Genomic DNA, 18,666 nt, shown 5'->3' with positions numbered 1-18,666 from the left:
CTAGGTTACTCCTCTGTCCCCTCCACTCAGTGTCCCTCTATAGCCATCTGGCTTCACCACAACAACCCCACGCTTGCCCTTGAGGAATTCATTGACCGGAGCTGGTGGGAATTTTATCTCAGCCACCATTAAAAGGGAATGTGCTTGGCCTATAGAGCTGTTATCTCAACCTTTGCACATCTCTGCAGTGGATGGTACCCCGCTGTCATGTGGACTTATCCGCTTTCAGACCTATACAAAAGTCTGTTGGTGTGCTTCACCATGAGACCATCATTTTTCTTGTTCTTCCTCAGCCCAGCTCTGCAGTCATCCTGGGACTCCCATGGCTTCAACAGCATTCTCCTGTGCTTGATTGGTCCACTCCTGGGGTATGGGCTTGGGGTCCCTCGTGTCACCCTAAATTGCTGGCCAAGATCATGCCTATCAGGCCTCTTGCTTTCTCCACTCATTAAGTTGCTCAATCCATTCCAAGTCAGTGTATGAATTTCCAGGATGTCTTCTATAAGTCCAATGCTGAGGAGCTACCGCCCCACTGGCCCTATGACTGTGCAAAAGACCTCATTCCTACTTCTACACTTCCCAGTTCATTTAGTGCTACAACAGCTACAAGGCAGAGTACTATATGCAAAGGCTGAAAAGTGCTTGTTTGAACTCCCCCAGGTGCCCTTTCTTGGCTATATTGTTTCCAAAGAGAGCCTCTCCATGAATAATAAAAAGGTTGCAGCTATTTCTATTTACCAGCAATTTATTAGGAATTATTCAACACTGGTCACTCCCATCATCGCACTGACACAGAAGGATGCAACTCCTAAGACCTGGCCCTCTAAAGCCTTTTTGGCTCTTTCTCCCTCCTTTAATCCACAGGATGAGCTTATTATCCCTCCAGCCAGCATCCTAGCCTTGACCTCTATCCAGGAATCCTCTATCCCTCCTTGTAAAACCCTGGTGCCTCCCCAACTCTCTACCAAAATCTCACATGACTCAAAACTTTCTGGTCACTTTACATTTCTTCCCTGACAGTATTGGTGGCCCAATCTTCATAAGGATGTGACACTGGCTTGTGAAACAAGTAGATTTTTAATCAAGTGGAGTAAGAAAAAACATGAGTTTGAAAACAAAAGGAGTTAAATCCTTATAGTAACCATACACTGTAAGTAAACGTTTATAACTCCTTGTAAACAAAAATTGTAACTGGGAAAATGAGTGGTAGCAAGGTGGAAAGGTATGCACAAATGGAGGAACAGCTCCTAGGTGAATACCGCTGTGACAAATGTGAGCAAGTCTCCTTTTTTGTATCTCTCATTGGAGAGCTGGAGAAGCGCATTGCAACACTGAAATCACTGGATCACCCTGAGAGGGGTCTCCTGCTCACTGAGCAGGAAATGGCTTAGATGTGGAGGGTGGAGAGGTTAATTAGGATGAGCATGTAGAGAGTTGGGTTAATGTAACTAGAGGGAGTGGTATGAGCCACCAGAAAAGGAATGGATGATCCTTAAGAATCAGTTTAGGGAACTAGGTTTCGAACTGAAAGAAAAGGACCTCCAAGGCTATATTCTCTGGAATATTGCCCGTGCCATGTGCAACACAGGAAAGGCAGAGCAAACTTAGGCAGCTAAACGCATGGTTTAACTCCTGGTGTAGAAGGGAAGGATTTTGGTTCATAGAGCACTGGATTGACTTTTCATTGGGGTACAACCTGTATGCCAGAGATGGTTTGCACCTAAATGAAAGGTTAGTCAGGGGTCAGACACTAGTGGAGGGTGGATTGGGGATAGTTGGGGGGAGGATTATGGATAATTGTAAGGAGCTTTCCATGTTACAAACAAACGTTGGATTGTGCAGTACTAACTGTACTGAAAAACAAAATTATTTGGCAAACAATGATGGTAAAAGCAGCAATGGTTGTTAGAGCCTGTTCACCAATGCTAAAAGTCTAGCAAACAAGGTAGGGGAGTTGGAAGCATTAATGAGTGAGGAGAATTATGACTTAGTTGGTATTGCTGAATCCTGGCTTTGTTCTTCGCATGACTGGGCTGTCAATATTCCTGGGTATACTCTCTTTCATAAAGACAGAGTCAAACAAAGGGTTGGTGGTGTCTGTCAATATGTGAGAAGTGATCTAAAAGTGAATGTGAAAGAAGAAATTGCGGATGGAACAAGTGATGAGGTTGAGGCATTATGGGTGGAGTTAAATGTGGGGTTGAATAACACACAATAATGATTGGAGTCTGCTATAGGCGCCCCAGTGCTAAGGAAGAAATAGAAAATCAACTACTAGCACAAATGGAAAAAGCAGCAAAAAGTGCAAGTGCTTTAATCATGGGAGATTTCAACTACCCTGACAATGACTGGAGTAATGGCACTACAGGAACAGCAAAAGGGAGGAAATTTGTGAATTTAATACAATAATTTGTGAATTTTAATAAGATAATTTTATGGTACAGTTTATAGAAGCCACAACTAGAAATGATACTCTGCTTGACCCAGTTCTTTCTAACAACTTATAACAAATGTGCAAATAAAAGAGAATCTGGGTAGCAGTGACCATACCGGTAATATGATTTCATTTAATGTAAGCTGTAAGCAAATTTTCCATTATTAAGGGCGGCTCTCTGTGACTTGGACTGGGAGACAATATTGTCCTCACACAGAACAGAAATGGGAATGTTTCAAGTCTGTTCTACAAAAGCAAACTGAAGAATATATTTCAATGGGTAATAAGTTTAAGAGGCTAAAATTAATACATATGTGGCTCACAGCTGATGTTAAAGAAGCCATAAGGAACCAGAAAAGGGCATTCCAAAAATATAACAATGAGGGATCACCTTCATCATTTGAAACCTATAAAAGAATATCACAAAAGATGTAAAAAGGAGATAAAATGTGCAAAATCTCAAAATGAAAGACAGATTGCAAAGGAAATTAGGGTGAACCTCAAATATTTCTCAAATATTTCTCGAATAACCTTAAATATTTCCTCAAAAAAAATTTCTCAAATATATTAATAGCAAAAATATCAGATCCTAGCATGTAGGCCCCTTAAAGGATGTCGCTGGGTTGGCAACAGGGGATAAAGACAAGGCAGATTTACTAAACACTTTTTTTTAGCTCTGTGTACACAAAGGAAAATGGCAGAGCTCAAGTCCAAACTCATAATAGCAATGTCACTGCCCTAAATGAGTCACAATGGCTCAGGATTGATAATAATTAAGAAACAGCTGGGAAAAATTAAGGTTGACACAGCACCAGGACCTGATGGATTACATCCACCTGTCCTCAAAGAGCTGAGCTCAGTTATTTCAAAGCCATTATTTCTAATTTTTAGAGACTCTTCAGTCACTGGCAAGGTACTGATGGATTGGGGTAAGGCCAATGTGGTTCCTGTCTTCAAAAAGGGAGCCATTACCAAAAGTCATTACCAGGTAACTAGAGACCCATTCGTTTAACGTCCATAGTTGGAAAGGTCATGGAGAGTTTGATAAAGAACCACATAGAGGGGTTTCTGCTAGAAAATAGTATTATAAGTGATAGTCAGCATGGCTTCAAGAAAGACAGAAGTTGTCAAACAAATTTAGTTTTTTTTTATGAGGAAGTAAGTAAACAGGTAGACAGTAGAATAGCAGTTGATATAATGTACTTGATTTGCTAAAACATTTGACACTGTACCCCACAGATGGTTAACATGCAAGTTAGGGTCGATAGGTTTAGAAAAGTCAATCTGTAAATGGATAGACAACTGGCTTAAAGATCGCATGCAGAGTTGTGATTATTGATTCATACTCTGATTGGTCTTGGGTTATATGTGGTGTACCCCAGGGTTCAGTGTAGGGACCTCTACTGTTTAACATCTTTATAAATGATATAGAGTTTGGGATTAAAAGTACCCTTTCTGTGTTTGCAGTTGTAACCAAACCATGTAATGGAATTAAGTCCATACAGGATGTCTATAATCTACAAGCAGACCTGGATGTATTGTTTGATTGGGCAGCCAAGTGGCAAATGACTTTTATAAATAAATGTAAAATTTTGCACTTGGGAACTAACAACATGCATGCTTCATACTGTCTAGGGGGAATACATTTGGGGGAGTCAGAAATGGAAAGGGATCTGGGGGTTCTGGTAGATCATAGACTTAATTACAGCATGCAATGCCAAGCTGCAATATCTAAAGCTAGTAAAGTACTAAAAAGTATTAAAAGAGGAATAGACTGCAGAGATTGAGACATAATCCTGCCCCTGTACAAAGCATTGGTCACACCACATCTGGAATATGCAGTCCAGTTTTGGGCACCAGTTCACAAAAGATATTGTTGAAGTGGAGAGAGTGCGGAGAAGCACAACTAAACTAATAAAAGGAATGGAGGAGCTCAGCTATGAGGAGAGATTAGCTGAACTGAATCTATTCTCCCTTGAGAAAAGTCGTTAAAGGGGGGATATTATCACCCTTTATAAATATATAAACGATCCATAAAGAGGACTCTCTTTCCCATTATTCACTTTGAGATCATTACAAAGAACAAGAGGGCGCTCTTTGTGTCTGGAGGAAAAGAAGTTTAAGCTCCGGATAAGGAAGGGATTCTTCACTGTAAGGTGTGTGAAAATGTGGAATTGGCTCCCTCAGGAAGTAGTTTCAGCAACTGCTATAGATTGCTTTAAGGGAAAGGTGGATGTTTTTCTTGAAGCACAGAATATAACTGGGTATTAAGGCTTTAAAGTAAAAATAAAAGTGACTGATGATCCAGGGAACATCTGATTGCCTTATGGAATCAGGAAGGAATTTTTTTCCCCTGTTGAAGCAAATTGTACCAGGTTCCACCTTCCTCTGGACTAACTATGTCTTATAGGGTTTTATATCTGCAATATGTTTATTTCCCTAGTGGTTGAACTTGATGGACTTTTTCCAACCTAACCTACTATGTAACTATGTAACTATGACAGACTTTTCAAGGCCTGTCCTGTCTGTGCTCAAAGTCTGGCCTGCTTCTTACCCCACATATTCCCACAGAACCTTGGTGTCATCTATCTATGGATTTCACCACTGATCCTCCTCCAGCCTGATGGCTATACAGTTATTTGGGTGGTTGTGGATCGCTGTTCTAACATGGCCCGCTTTGTACCTTTCCCAGCTTTACAATCAGTAGCAGCATTGCTGTACTTTTACATTGGGGAAATTTCAAAGACTTCATGGTATGGTAGGTTCTCCTCAGCCTATTACCAGCAAACCAATAGGCCGACAGAAAGGGTCGATTAGTCTTTGTAATAGAACCTTGGAGCCCTTTTATCTGCCCATCATGATGACTGGGTGGCTCTGCTACCTTGGGCAGAGTTTGCCGACAATAATCATGTCTGCACCAGGACAAGGTCCATTTTTCATTGTGTATGGCGAGCCGTTCATCTCCTATGCCCTGCTCTATGGAAGTACACTCACTCTGCCCTGCAGAGGGACTTTAACCACCTTTGGGCTCCAACCTCGGCAGCTCAACCTTTGGACAAATTCTGGCTCTTCACAAGGAATATTCGTTGCACGGTACATTCTCTGAAGTTTGCTCCATGTTTTATTGGACTGTATGTAATTTCTGTCAAGATTAATTCAGTTTGTTATAAGTTACACCTTTCTTCACATTTCAAGCTGCACAATGCTTTCAATGTGTCTCTGCTTTTCTCGTCTCTTTTTATTGGCTACTCCTGCACCCGTTTTTTCTCAGGAAAATAAACTCCATCAAATTTTGGATTCTAAAATTTCTTGCACGAAGCTCATGTGCCTAATTGACTGGAAAGGTTTTGGTCCTGAGGAGTGATCGTGGGTTCCAGCTTCAGATGTTTCTGTGCCTCTTTTTGCCAAGAGGTTTCATCTTGTTTCCCTCTAAAACCCAGACCTCGGCATGTGGGTGGCCCTGGAAAGGGGGGGGGGGTAACGTCACACCTACCTCTTCCCCACTAAACCGCAGACGCCTCTCTCCTGCACATGTGGGCAGTTTTGAACCTGGACATGCCTGCTCTTCCAAGTTTTATCAGTTTCACCCAACCTGCCAGCCAATCAGTAAATAACCTCTTAATCATCCTTAGCTCAGACACAGCAGTCTGTGTTTGTGCAATGTGTATTCCCTAGTGCCGAGCCCCCTAGCTCTGCTGAGCATTTCCTCTACACCTGTTGTTTAATTCAGTGCTTCCCCTGTCCAGCTCCTGTGGTAACCCCTTTTTGCCCAGTCTGTTGTTTTCCTGCCATTTCCCCTCCGCTGTTCCAATGTTCCTTTGTGTCTGTGGTTATCCTCGTGTCACCTGTGCCTTCTGTCTCTTTCAGTGCCTCCTGTGTCTGTGATGTGAACCAAATTAATAGCTATGATACATTATTACGTATAGAGTAATTGATGTAAGTGTATATATGTTATTTTCCAAAGAATTATTACCTGCATTCTTCAGAAGAAACAGACTCAAATTCAGTAAAGTGCACAAAGTACTTGGTTAGAGAATTGCATAAATGGTAAGAGGTCATGTTACTTCATTCCCAGGAGCATTGGGTATTGTGGTGGGATATGATTTAAAAGCGTGCGTGGACCAGGAAGGGCAGTCCTTTTAGTCTCTTATGGCGGAAGTGAAAAAAAAAAAACTGTGACCAGGCAGGTACTTTAGAAGAGAAAGCTCAGGTGAACAGCAGAGAAGCACACTTAATATTTATCCATGCAGAAGGTGTGTGTATATAATGAGTTAATTTGTCTGCCACCAGGTATACATTATGTATAATTTGGCTCATTAAAAATTCCAGTTCTGACTTCTAGTTACAAACTATATTTAGGCAAAATTCACAAGAGGAAGAATAGGGTCTGTATTTTGATTATGGCAACAAAGATGGGCAGCATGGTGGCTCAGGGGTTAGCACTCCAGCCTTTGCAGCGCTAGGTCCTAGGTTCGAATCCCACCCAGGACACTATCTGCATGGAGTTTGCAGGTTCTCCCTGTGTTTATGTGGGTTTCCTCCCACATCCCAAAAACATGCAGTTAAGGTTATTGGCTTCCCCCTAAAATTGACCTTAGACTACATTAACCACATATGACTATACTAGGGACATTAGATTGTGAGCTCCTTTGAGGGACAGTTAGTAACACGACTATGAACTTTGTACAGTGCTGCGTAATATGATGGTGTTATATAAATACTGTATAATAATAATATTAATCATGCAAAATATTAAAGTGATTTGGTAATGCTGTCATTTTTCCTAATGATTTGTGTACACTGTAAATTAATAAAAGTCTCAATTTACCTGTTAACACTGGCTTCTTTAGTACATCATTCTCTAGAGCTATAGATTGAATTATTCATGGATTTGTTCCTGTCTTCCCACACACAGTTCATGTGTGCTTTAGATTTTTTTTTTTGGGGCTTATGTATGACAGTTCCCACGCATTCAAGAATGTGAGTAACACAAGGGGGTCACTATATAATGAGAAGGTAAGCTTTGTGCTGAGAATAAGAACATGCCAAGAAAATAACCACCACTTTGCCAGAGGGGAAACTAAATAATTTTTTTTAAAGGTGCTTACATGTAGTACTGTAAAACTGTCAGTAATAATGAAACAACTTCATGTGAAATCATTTCTGGCTTTTAAGTCATTCAGGTTTATTTACTTTCTTAAAACTCCCTCTAAATTTAGTAGAAGCACTCAGAATGTGAAACATTTTTGTATATGATGAGAAAAAAATGTATGAAGAAAGATTGTCAGTTAAAAAAATGAAAAGAAAGAAATTAAAATATGTGTATATTTATGACACGGGGTGGTGGGATTGGACTTTATCTTAGTAATACCTTATCATAAAAAATGGGAAGAATAAATGTTTTCAAAGTTACATAGTTACATAGTAGGTTAGGTTGAAAAAGGACAAGTCCATCAAGTTCAACCACTAGGGAAATAAACATATTCCAGATATAAAACTCTATAAGAAATAGATGGTCCAGAGGAAGGCAAAAAAAAAACACATGTACAATTTGCTTCAACAGGTGGAAAAATTCCTTCCTGATTCCATGAGGCAATTAAATGTTCCCTGGATAAACAGTGACTGTTATTTTTCTTTACAGCCTTTATACCCAGTTATATTCTGTGCTTCTAGAAAAGCATCCAGCCTTTTCCTAAAGCAATCTATAGTAGTTGCTGAAACTACTTCCTGAGGGTGCCGATTCCACATTTTCACAGACCTTACAGTGAAGAATCCCTTCCTTATTTGAGCTTGAACTTCTTTTCCTTCAAGTGCAAAGAGTGCCCTCTTGTCCTTTGGAATGATCTTAAAGTGAATAATGGGGAAGAGAGTTCTCTATATGGACCGTTTATATATTTATACAGGGTGATCATATCCCCCCTTAAACGTCTCTTCTCAAGGAAGAATAAATTCAGTTCAGCTAATCTCTCATAGCGGAGCTCCTCCATTCCTTTTATTAGTTTAGTTGCCCTTCTCTGCACTCTCTCCAATTAAACAATATCCTTTTTGTGAACTGGTGCCCAAACCTGGACTGCATATTCCAGATGTGGTGTGACCAATGCTTTGTACAGGGGCAGGATTATGTCTCCATCTCTGCAGTCTATTCCTATTTTATTACAAGAAACTATTTTACTAGCTTTAGATATTGCAGCTTGGCATTGCATGCTGTAATTAAGTCTATGATCTACCAGAACCCCCAGATCCCTTTCCATTTCTGACTCCCCCTAATGTATTCCCCCTAGACAGTATGAAGCATGCATGTTACCCCCAAGTACATAACTTTACATTTATCTATATTAAATGTCATTTGCCACTTGGCTGCCGAATCACACAGTACATCCAGGTCTGCTTGTAGATTATAGACATCCTGTATGGACTTAATTCCATTAGCTAGTTTGGTATCATCTGCAAACACAGAAATGGTACTTTTAATCCCAAACTCTATATCATTTATTAAGATGTTAAATAGTAAAGGTCCCAACACTCAACCCTGTGGTACACCACTAATAACCTTATACCATTCAGAGTATGAATCATTAATTACAACTCTCTGGATGCGATCTTTATGTCAGTTCTCTATCCATTTACTGATTTACTTTTCTAAACCTATCAACCCTAACTTGCATAATAACTGTCTGTGGGGTACAGTGTCAAATGCTTTAGCAAAGTCCAAGTACACTATATCAACTGCTACTCCTCTGTCTACCTGTTTACTTACTTCCTCATAAAAAGAGAGTAAATTTGTTTGACAACTTCTGTCTTTCTTGAAGCCATGCTGACTATCACTTATAATATTATTTTCTAGCAGAAAATCCTCTATGTGGTTCTTTATCAAACTCTTTAGGACCTTTCCAACTATGGATGTTAAACTAACCGGTCTGTAGTTACCTGGTAGTGACTTTGCTCCCTTTTTGTAGGAACCACATTGGCCTTATGCCAATCCATCGGTACCTTGCCAGTGACTAAAGAGTCTCTAAAAATTAGAAATAATGGCTTTGAAATAACCAAGCTTGTCTCTTTGAGGACACATGGGTGTAATCCATCAGGTCCTAGTACTTTGTCAACCTTAATTTTTCCCAGCTGTTTCTCAATCATATCAGTTCTGAGCCATTGTTACTCATTTAAGGCAGTGACATTGCTATTATGAATTTGGACTTGAGCTCTGCCAATTTCCTTTGTGTACACAGAGCTAAAAAAAGTTTTTAGTAAATCTGCCTTGTCTTTATTCCCAGTTACCAACCCAGCAACATGCATTAGGGGGCCTACATGCTCAGATCTGATCTTTTTGCTATTAATATATTTTTAAAAATTTGGGGGGTTTGCCTTACTTTCCTTTGCAATCTGTTTTTCATTTTGAAGTTTTGCATCTCCTTTTTATCTCCTTTTTACCTCAACCTCATCGCTTGCTCCATCCGCAATTTCTTCTTTCACATTCACTATTAGATCACTTCTCACATACAGACAGACACCACCACCCTTTCGTTTCACTCTGTCTTTACGAAAGAGAGTATACCCAGGAACTTTGACAGCCCAGTCAATCTTTCCCCTAGCACAGCAGACCCCCTTTCATTCAGGTGCAAACCATCTCTGACATACAGGTTGTAGCCCAATGAAAAGTCAGTCCAGTGCTCTATGAACCCAAACCCTTCCCTTTTGCACCAGGACTTAAGCCATGCGTTAAGCTGTCTAAGCTTCTTCTGCCTTTCCTGTGTTGTGCATAGCACAGGCAATATTCCAGAGAACATAGCCTTGGAGGTCCTTTTCTTCAACTTGAAACCTAGTTCCCTGAACTGATTTTTAAGTATCTTCCATCTTCCATCTATACTGTCATTGGTTTTAACATGGACCAAGACAGCTGGGTCCTGTCCAGCCCCTCCCAGTAATTTGTCTACTCAGTCTACCACATGCCGAACCCTGGCACCAGGGAGACAGCAAACCATTTGGTTGATTGGATTTGGGCGACAAACTATTCTATCCATCCTCCTGGTCATATGACTACCAATTGTCTTTTCCATCCTGCGTTTCCCTCCCCACCACTACTAGATGTGCTGCTCTCCCGGCTGTTAGGGGTAGTAGTGACAGCTAGAGTTGCCACCACTGGGTCTGCCACCTGCACATCTTCACATAACTTTCCAAACATGTTGGGGTGCTCAAACACAGGGCTGGCCTTCCATTTCTGGGAGCTACTACCACTCCCTCTAGTTACATTAACCCAACTCCCTACATGTTCATCCTTATTACCCTCTCTACCCTCCACATCTAAGCCATTAACTGCCTGCTCAGTGAGCAAGGGGCCCCTCTCAAGGTGATCCAGTGGTTTCAGTGTTGCAATGCGCTGCTCCAGCTCTCCAATGCGAGATACCAGAAAGGCGACTTGCTCACATCTGTCACAGGGGTATTCACCTAGGAGCTGTTGCTCCATTTGTGCATACATGTGACAGACTGTGCACTGAACTAAACTTTCCACCTTGCTACCACTCATTTTACAATGTTCACAGTTACACTGTTTGTTTGTTTACAAGGAGTTATAAAAGTTTACTTACAGTTTGTGGTTACTATAAGGATTTAACTCCTTTTGTTTTCAAACTCCTATTTTTTCCAAATCCACTTGATTAAAAAGCTACTTGTTTCACCAGCCAGACAGTGAGCAAGCTCAAGGTGAGTCTGACAGGAACTTAAATCACCTGTGAAACCTTGACCAAGCTTTTATTATTGTCCTTTAACCTGTTGGGGAGATTCACTTTTTTGGATTTGTGGAAGCCTGAGGCAGAAAGACAATACTTGAAGTAGTAGTTGTCACTATGGCAGCAATAATAACTATAAGACCCTGATAGGAAATCAGTGGAAATCTCACAGTGGGGTCACTGACTGTAGAAGAAACACAACAGATATTGTTTTGTCCAAAGCAAACCAAACACTGTTTTGGCTGGAGGTGAGCTTAACAGATGCCAAATACCCATCTTTGTGTCTGTTTCCATTTTGTTTATCTTTACAGTGTAACTGCACTTTTAGTAAAGTTATGGTATTTTTGGAGACCAAACCTTATATCTAAAATGGGTTTTTAGAGTGAGGTGGGGGGTAGATGGAGGAAATGTGGTTAGGTTTTTTTATTAGATGAGTTTTGCTCTATTCCTTTAGTTATTCTACTCTTGTATCTCTCTTCTATGCCAATGCATCTCTGTCTTTTTATGGTTTTATGTTTAAAATTCACCAGTACACGCTATTATTGATTTGTTTTTCTAAATTGTACAATCCATTCATGTTCTTTGTCTTTTAAGTACATAACCTTTCATTTAAAAATGTTTCAACAGTACCCTTTCTCTCATGTACTCTTTTGTAAAAGTTATTGGTCCCAATCTAAAAGTGCCCCTTAGTTTTAGGAAATTGGTTTGAAAATAAAGTTTTTTTTGTTTTTTTTTAATTATCAGGAAATGTTTGTCTTATATTTCCTATTCAATTAGTGACATTACTATGGACTTTGTACAGCACAGCATAAAATGTCTGCGCTATATATATACTGTGTAATAATAATAATAATATTCAAGTGTACAGAACACAGCAAATGGAGTGTACACACACACATACAGACATCACAGAGACTGCACTCGGATATCACATACACTCATTTGTATGCAGATCACTTCCAGCTTCTCACATACAGTCTGCTTAATCACATGCAGGTACTCTAAACTTGCATACATCTCTAGGTTGTGTTTCATGAATACAGGGAAGGCATCAGGAGTCTAAACAGGCCTCCAGAAAGGATACCTGTCATCCACAACCATAAAACATTTGTCACTTTCCACTCCTCTGCTACAAGATCTAAAACATCCTATCTGTTCATTAGGTGCACTGCCATATTTTCTCACCACCTCTTCTAAACACTGGGTCTACTGTCATACCCTCCTCACTGTTCTCCTGTCCATACTGTTCTCTTGCCCATGCTGCTCTCAGTCGTATCTTCATGCTCATACAGAACCTGCAAGTAGTCTGCTGTTATGCCATGCACACTCCATTTGTGCACATACCCTTCACACTCATTTCTTCCACACCACCCCAACTATCTAACGTTTATGCCCCTCCTGTATACACCACCTATGTTATTTCCTTTTTTTTTAAACATGCTGTCTGCCATCATACCTTCTAGTCATCCTCTCCTGCCCATTTTGCCTTTTTTTACAAGGCATGTTCTGACCAGCAGTATTTTACTTCACTGTTTACCACCCCGGGCACCTACTATTAAACACTAGGTCTCAGGGAGTGGTAACAGGCTGTCACTGTTAGTCTTTTTCAAGCATTTTTAAGCATTTACAAGTGTCTTCAAGGAGATGACAGGAGTGACAAACTGCCCCTTTACCACTGCATACAGGATCAATATTTTGCAGCCAGTTTTCCTCTATCCACTAGTCTGATCATGCCAATTCTGTCCACTAAAATACTTTTTTTATACCATTGTTTGTAATATTCCCAAACTTGTATGTTCTGGCAGGGGTCAAATGTTTTCTAGCTGTTATTACCTAAATCAGATTATCCATGAACATTTGAAAAAAGCTCTGCATTGTTAAGCAGCTTAATAGGTCCAGGAACTGATAATTTCTAGTTTGGGTTTAAATGTTTTAATAATTGCCCTGTAATAAATATTCACCATTTTTCAGTTACAGCAGTGCCATTACACCAGGTAATTTCAGGGTTTGTTAAACTATCCCATTATTACGACTGTTTAGTTTGATTACTATGACAGTGCATTTGTACAAATACTGATTTATTAAACTGACACTTGCAAAGCATTTCACTATATCAGTGTTAATAGTTTACCTTACTGAGATAGAAAATTCTCCTTTGGACGTCTGGCTGGCTCTCATGATGAAAAACCCAACAGGTTTGCTTATAAGCACATTCTCAGCTTCAGTACGTGAAACATTCTCACAAAACCACCTGTTGTCAAGATTGAATAAATAAATGTGAGTAAAAAATGAACAGTACATTGTTAGATAACAGTGAATAGGTACCATATTTCCCCTATTACTTATACTAATATTAAGATTTTTTTAAACTTTTGGTGACCTTAGCAAAAGAATCTTAGTTTATACTAATGGACACTAAATGGTAATGTGTCCTCATGTAAAGTGTAATTCTATAACAAACTCTTGCAATCTTAGATAATATAAGATTGTTTACCCACTTTACATTATGACACAGAACCATCTATGTAGATAAATTTTAGTGTTTACACACTTTACATTATGACACAGAACCATCTATGTAGATAATGTTTCGATTTTACACGCTATGGATGTATTTGCACAATAATTGTATTGCATTTCTGTTGGTTACTGTATTTTTTAGGTAAAAGTAAGTACCTTGGTTTATATTTAGATTGGTTAATATTCATATTAATATTCATATATGGTCATTTTGATTTAGATATTGTCACCAAATTAGTCTTACTACACTCATCTATGTCTGTAAACATCCCAATACAGAGATTTTCATAGTCCTGTGTGACCTCCCAGAATATCTCATTCAACTGCAGGGGCCATACCACTTTTTGTTTTACCCTTGGGAAGGTTGAAATTAGGGATGAATTATTAAAATCAAATAATAAAAAAAAATGTTAGTTAATCATTCTAATTATTAACAAAATTCAATCACATAGAAAATGTCTAAAATACTGTGATAAATACATAGTAAAACGGAAAAAAGCAACATAACCTAGGTAAATATGACATCTTCGGTTAGAGGAGAAAGTTAAAACACATAGCTAACACAAAAGCTTGAGTAAACATGTGGATATTTTTAGTGGAAATCAGAAGATAATGAGGATTATGCCACTTTGAAAGAACGTAGACACTAAATTGAAAAGACACTAAGCAATATTGTATTGGATTACATGTAATATTGGCTAGTGTATGTCCCACCTATTGGCAATCTATAATGTGTATAAAGATGGAATCAATTGTGCAATAAATAAGAACAGCAATGAGAAATATACTGAGGTGCCTGTCTGTTCTCCCACAATGGAAATTTGTGTGTATTTGTTCAAAGCAGCTGACATTCCTTTATTTCCAGGATGAATAATTTAGCTCCAACATCCCAAAATGGCACAACAGAAATGCTAGATTTTATAGACTGGGTGTATTTATTGAATCTATATGTCAATTGTTTCATAGATTTACTGAATTCTTATGCTTGAATAATATTTTACAAATAATATTTTTTTGCAATAAGCCATTTTTATCCAGAAATTCACTTAGTGCTAATGTACTGTGTCTAATGATTCATTAACGTCATGTTGGATAAAAATGTGCCTAATTATTTATGTGCCTAATTATGCACATAAGCAATTATAGTTCATTGCCTAGTGGCTTTAAAATGCCACACATTCAATATAATTTAAATGTTAGAATACACTTTATATCTCCAGTCACGTTTAAGAAGGTTAAAGATCTTAAATTTGGAGAAGAAATATACTAGCACAAGGTTTTTCTTTTTTATTTAGGAATGGATGGCACAGTTTGCAAATTATATGTTTTGCTCAGGTAAAGTACTTTGAAGACCAAGTAGTTATAGTTGTTTTTGATTTCTTTGATGACATATTTGATGTTAAGTCTAGTAGTTTCCCTTTTGATAAATTGGGTGAGTAGATGATGATCAAGAATTGCTGTTACTGGAACACAATGCGATAATGAGATATGCAGTTATATTATAAACTAACCTAGTCCTTCAGTCTAATTGTCATGTGCGTCCCGTAAAAAAAGGTGTCATAGACCATTTTCTAGTTTAGCTGCTTTAACTGCCATCCTACTTGGTCGCTCATATGCTTGGGTAACATGGGATGCCAGCAGGCCCTGGTAAACAGAAAAAAACAGGTCTCTTACATACTTCCTAGTGGAAGAACCTTTACCACAAGCCAACCTGGACCTCCAGATTCCTCCACACTTAAAAGCATCTGCAGACGCCCCACCCTGGGTAAGCAGCCAGTTACTGCTTTACCTGCAGCAATCCCCCTCCTCCCTGACTCCTCAGACCTCCCAGTCACCAGTGATAAGAGCACAAGCCCCTTAGCTTTCCAGATCTGCAGGACATCTTATGCTCTCTTCCCACAAAAGTGAAACTTGAGGCTTTGGCAGCCAGGATTAAATCAACCCTTGCCAGAGTTGTAGAGGTGGTGAAACAGCAAACCTGCACATGTAAAACCTGTGTTGAAGCCATAAAGGACTCCTCAGTGAATTTGGACGGGCAAGTTCAGATATTAGAATCCACACAAATGGCCTACAAGCAGCACCCCACCTCACAATTACTGCAGGTTGAAGAACAGGAAAACTGTAACTGCTGTAATAATACACAGATCAAGAACCTGCTAGAAGCTATCAGGAACCCTAATCTTCAAGTGACAGTAGCTGCAAACCTTAACCGCCTTCTGGGTACACCTACTGAGATTGACTCCACAGAGTGCAGAATGCCTGCAGCACAGACAAAAACGTGCCCAGAGATGTACGATGTAGGATCCTATTTATTCCTTTAAAGAAGAGATCTTGAAACAAGCTTGGTCCAAGGGAACACTGGATTTTAATGGAGCTCAGTTGCAGGTACTTCCTGATCAGGCACACTTACTATGTGTTACCTGTTACTTCCTATCTTGGGTTGTCTACTTTCTCTTTTAATGCACACTTCAATTTTTTGGCGTAGAACCTATTGATGTACCAGATTGGCTTGCCTTGGCTGACATTCCTGGCCCTTATTCCCTACCCAGAGAACATGCAAGATGGTACAATAGGACAACTTCACTTACCTGTTTGAAACTAATTGCGAAACCCGCTCCAGGCCACTGACTTTTTGGTTATTCAAGGAAAACTTTTATAATTCACACTTTGCTGTTATATATTGCTCCTGGTTGCTCCAGACCACATTTTCATGCCATCACACAGGCCTCTGCCCTACTGTATCCTTTGCGTGATAGTTATTAGTGATGCCTTGAAACTCCACCGCATCCCACTCAGACATGATCTTTCCATCACCACTGGAACACTTTAACTACATTAAAGAACTACATTAACACTCACTTCTTTTTTTTTACTTGCTTATTAATACTAAGTTTATGTGATTGATATGATATCAGCCCCTAGAGCCATCCCACTCAATTTGTGTGGAATATGTGTAAATACAAAAGTAAACAAATAACAGCCCTTAAAGTAACAACAGACCATTGTGATCAAGGTTTTGCCTACAATAATGAAATGAATACCCGCCCTTTAAGTGACTATGCACAATTTTTGAAGTTGTGTACATGCTGGAGGTAAAGCTTTAACAGCTAATATAGGTGATTTTTCAGTAATTGTACAGCTACTTCATGAAATCTGCATTATTAATTCCTACCACCACAATATACAATAACTGTTTTTCCAAAACACTGATGAAATCATCAATTATTATTATTATCCATTATTTACATAGTGCTGACATAATAGGCAGCACTTCAATAACTCCATAGTTTTGTCACTAGCCCTCAACAGGACTCAGAGTCTAATGTCCCACCATATTCATATGTCATTAACACAGTCTAAGGTCAATTTGGGGGGGAAGCCAATTAACTGCATATTTTTGGAATTTGTGTGAAAACCAGAGTACCTGGGAGAAACCCACATAAACATAGTTACATATAGTTACATAGTAGGTTAGGTTGAAAAAAAACATAAGTCCATCAAGTTTAATCACTAGGGAAATAAACATATCCAGATATAAAACCCTATAACACATAGTTGGTCCAGAGGAAGGCAAAAAATACCCTGGTACACTTTGCTTCAACAGGGGAAAAATCCTTCCTGATTCCATGAGTCAATCCTATTTTCCCTTGATCAACAATCACTGTTATCTTTACTTTAAATCCTTAATAACCAGTTATATTCTGTGCTTTTAGAAAAACATCTAGCTTTCTCCTAAAGCAATCTATAGTAGTTGCTGCAACTACTTCCTAAGGGAGGCGATTCCACATTTTCCTTACACACAAGTGACCTTACAGTGAAAAATCCCTTCCTTATCCGGAGCTTAAACTTCTTTTCCTCCAGACCCAAAGAGTGTCCTCCTGTTCTTTGTAATGATCTTAAAGTGAATAATGGGGAAGAGAGTTTTCTATATGGACCGTTTATATATTTATACAGGGTGATCATATCCCCCCTTATACGTCTCTTCTCAAGGGAGAATAGATTCAGTTCAGCTAATCTCTCCTCANAGCNGAGCTCCTCCATTCCTTTTATTAGTTTAGTTGCCCTTCTCTGCACTCTCCCCAATTCAACAATGTCCTTTTTGTGAATTGGTGTGAACTGGACTGCATATTTCAGATGTGGTGCTTTGTACAGGAGCAGGATATGGTCTCCATCTCTGCAGTCTATTCCTCTTTTAATACAAGAAAGTACTTTACTAGCTTTAGATTTTACAGCTTGGCATTGCATGCTATTATTAAGTTGATGATCTACCTGAACCCCCAGATCCTTTTCCATTTCTGACTCCCCCTAATGTATTCCCCCTAGACAGTATGAAGCATGCATGTTGGTATTTCCCAAGTAAATAATTTTACATTTATCTATATTGAATGTCATTTGCCACTTGGCTGCCCAATCACACAGTACATCCAGGTCTGCTTGTACATTATAGACATCCTGTATGGACTTAATTCCATTACATAGCTTGGTGTCATCTGCAAACACAGACATGGTACTTTTATACCCAAACTCTATATCATTTACAAAGGTGTTATACAGTAAAGGTCCCAACACTGAACCGTGGAGTATACCACTAAAACCCTTAGACCATTCAGAGTATGAATCATTATTACAACTCTCTGGATGGGATCTTTAAGCCAGTTCTCTATCCATTTACAGACTGATTTTTCCAAACCTATCAACCCTAACTTGCAAATTAACCGTCTGTGGGGTACAGTGTCAAATGCTTTAGCAAAGTCCAAGTACACTATATCAACTGCTACTCCACTGTCTACCTGTTTACTTACTTCCTCATAAAAAGAGAGTAAATTTGTTTGACAACTTCTGTCTTTCTTGAAGCCTTGCTGACTATCACTTATAATATTATTTTCTAGCAGAAACTTCTCTATGTGGTTCTTTATCAAACTCTTTAGGACCCTTCCAACTATGGATGTTAAACTAACCGGTCTGTAGTTACCTGGTAATGACTTTGCT

At 39.1% G+C, this 18,666-nt stretch overlaps 1 protein-coding gene across 1 annotated transcript in view; it reads right to left on the bottom strand.

Annotated features, from left to right (window-relative positions):
• GRAP2 (GRB2 related adaptor protein 2) overlaps positions 1–18,666 on the bottom strand; it is a gene marked incomplete in the record, with an annotated part of 180,549 nt that overhangs the window by 57,935 nt on the left and 103,948 nt on the right. Inside the window, 1 exon segment of the mRNA XM_072421157.1 lies at positions 13,289–13,408. Within this exon segment, the coding sequence (XP_072277258.1) occupies positions 13,289–13,408 (120 nt within the window).

Source organism: Pyxicephalus adspersus, chromosome 8 (genome assembly GCF_032062135.1).
Source record: "Pyxicephalus adspersus chromosome 8, UCB_Pads_2.0, whole genome shotgun sequence".
Taxonomy (NCBI): domain Eukaryota; kingdom Metazoa; phylum Chordata; class Amphibia; order Anura; family Pyxicephalidae; genus Pyxicephalus; species Pyxicephalus adspersus.
Note: the sequence above shows the minus strand (reverse complement) of the source record. Positions and strands in the feature narration are given on the sequence as shown.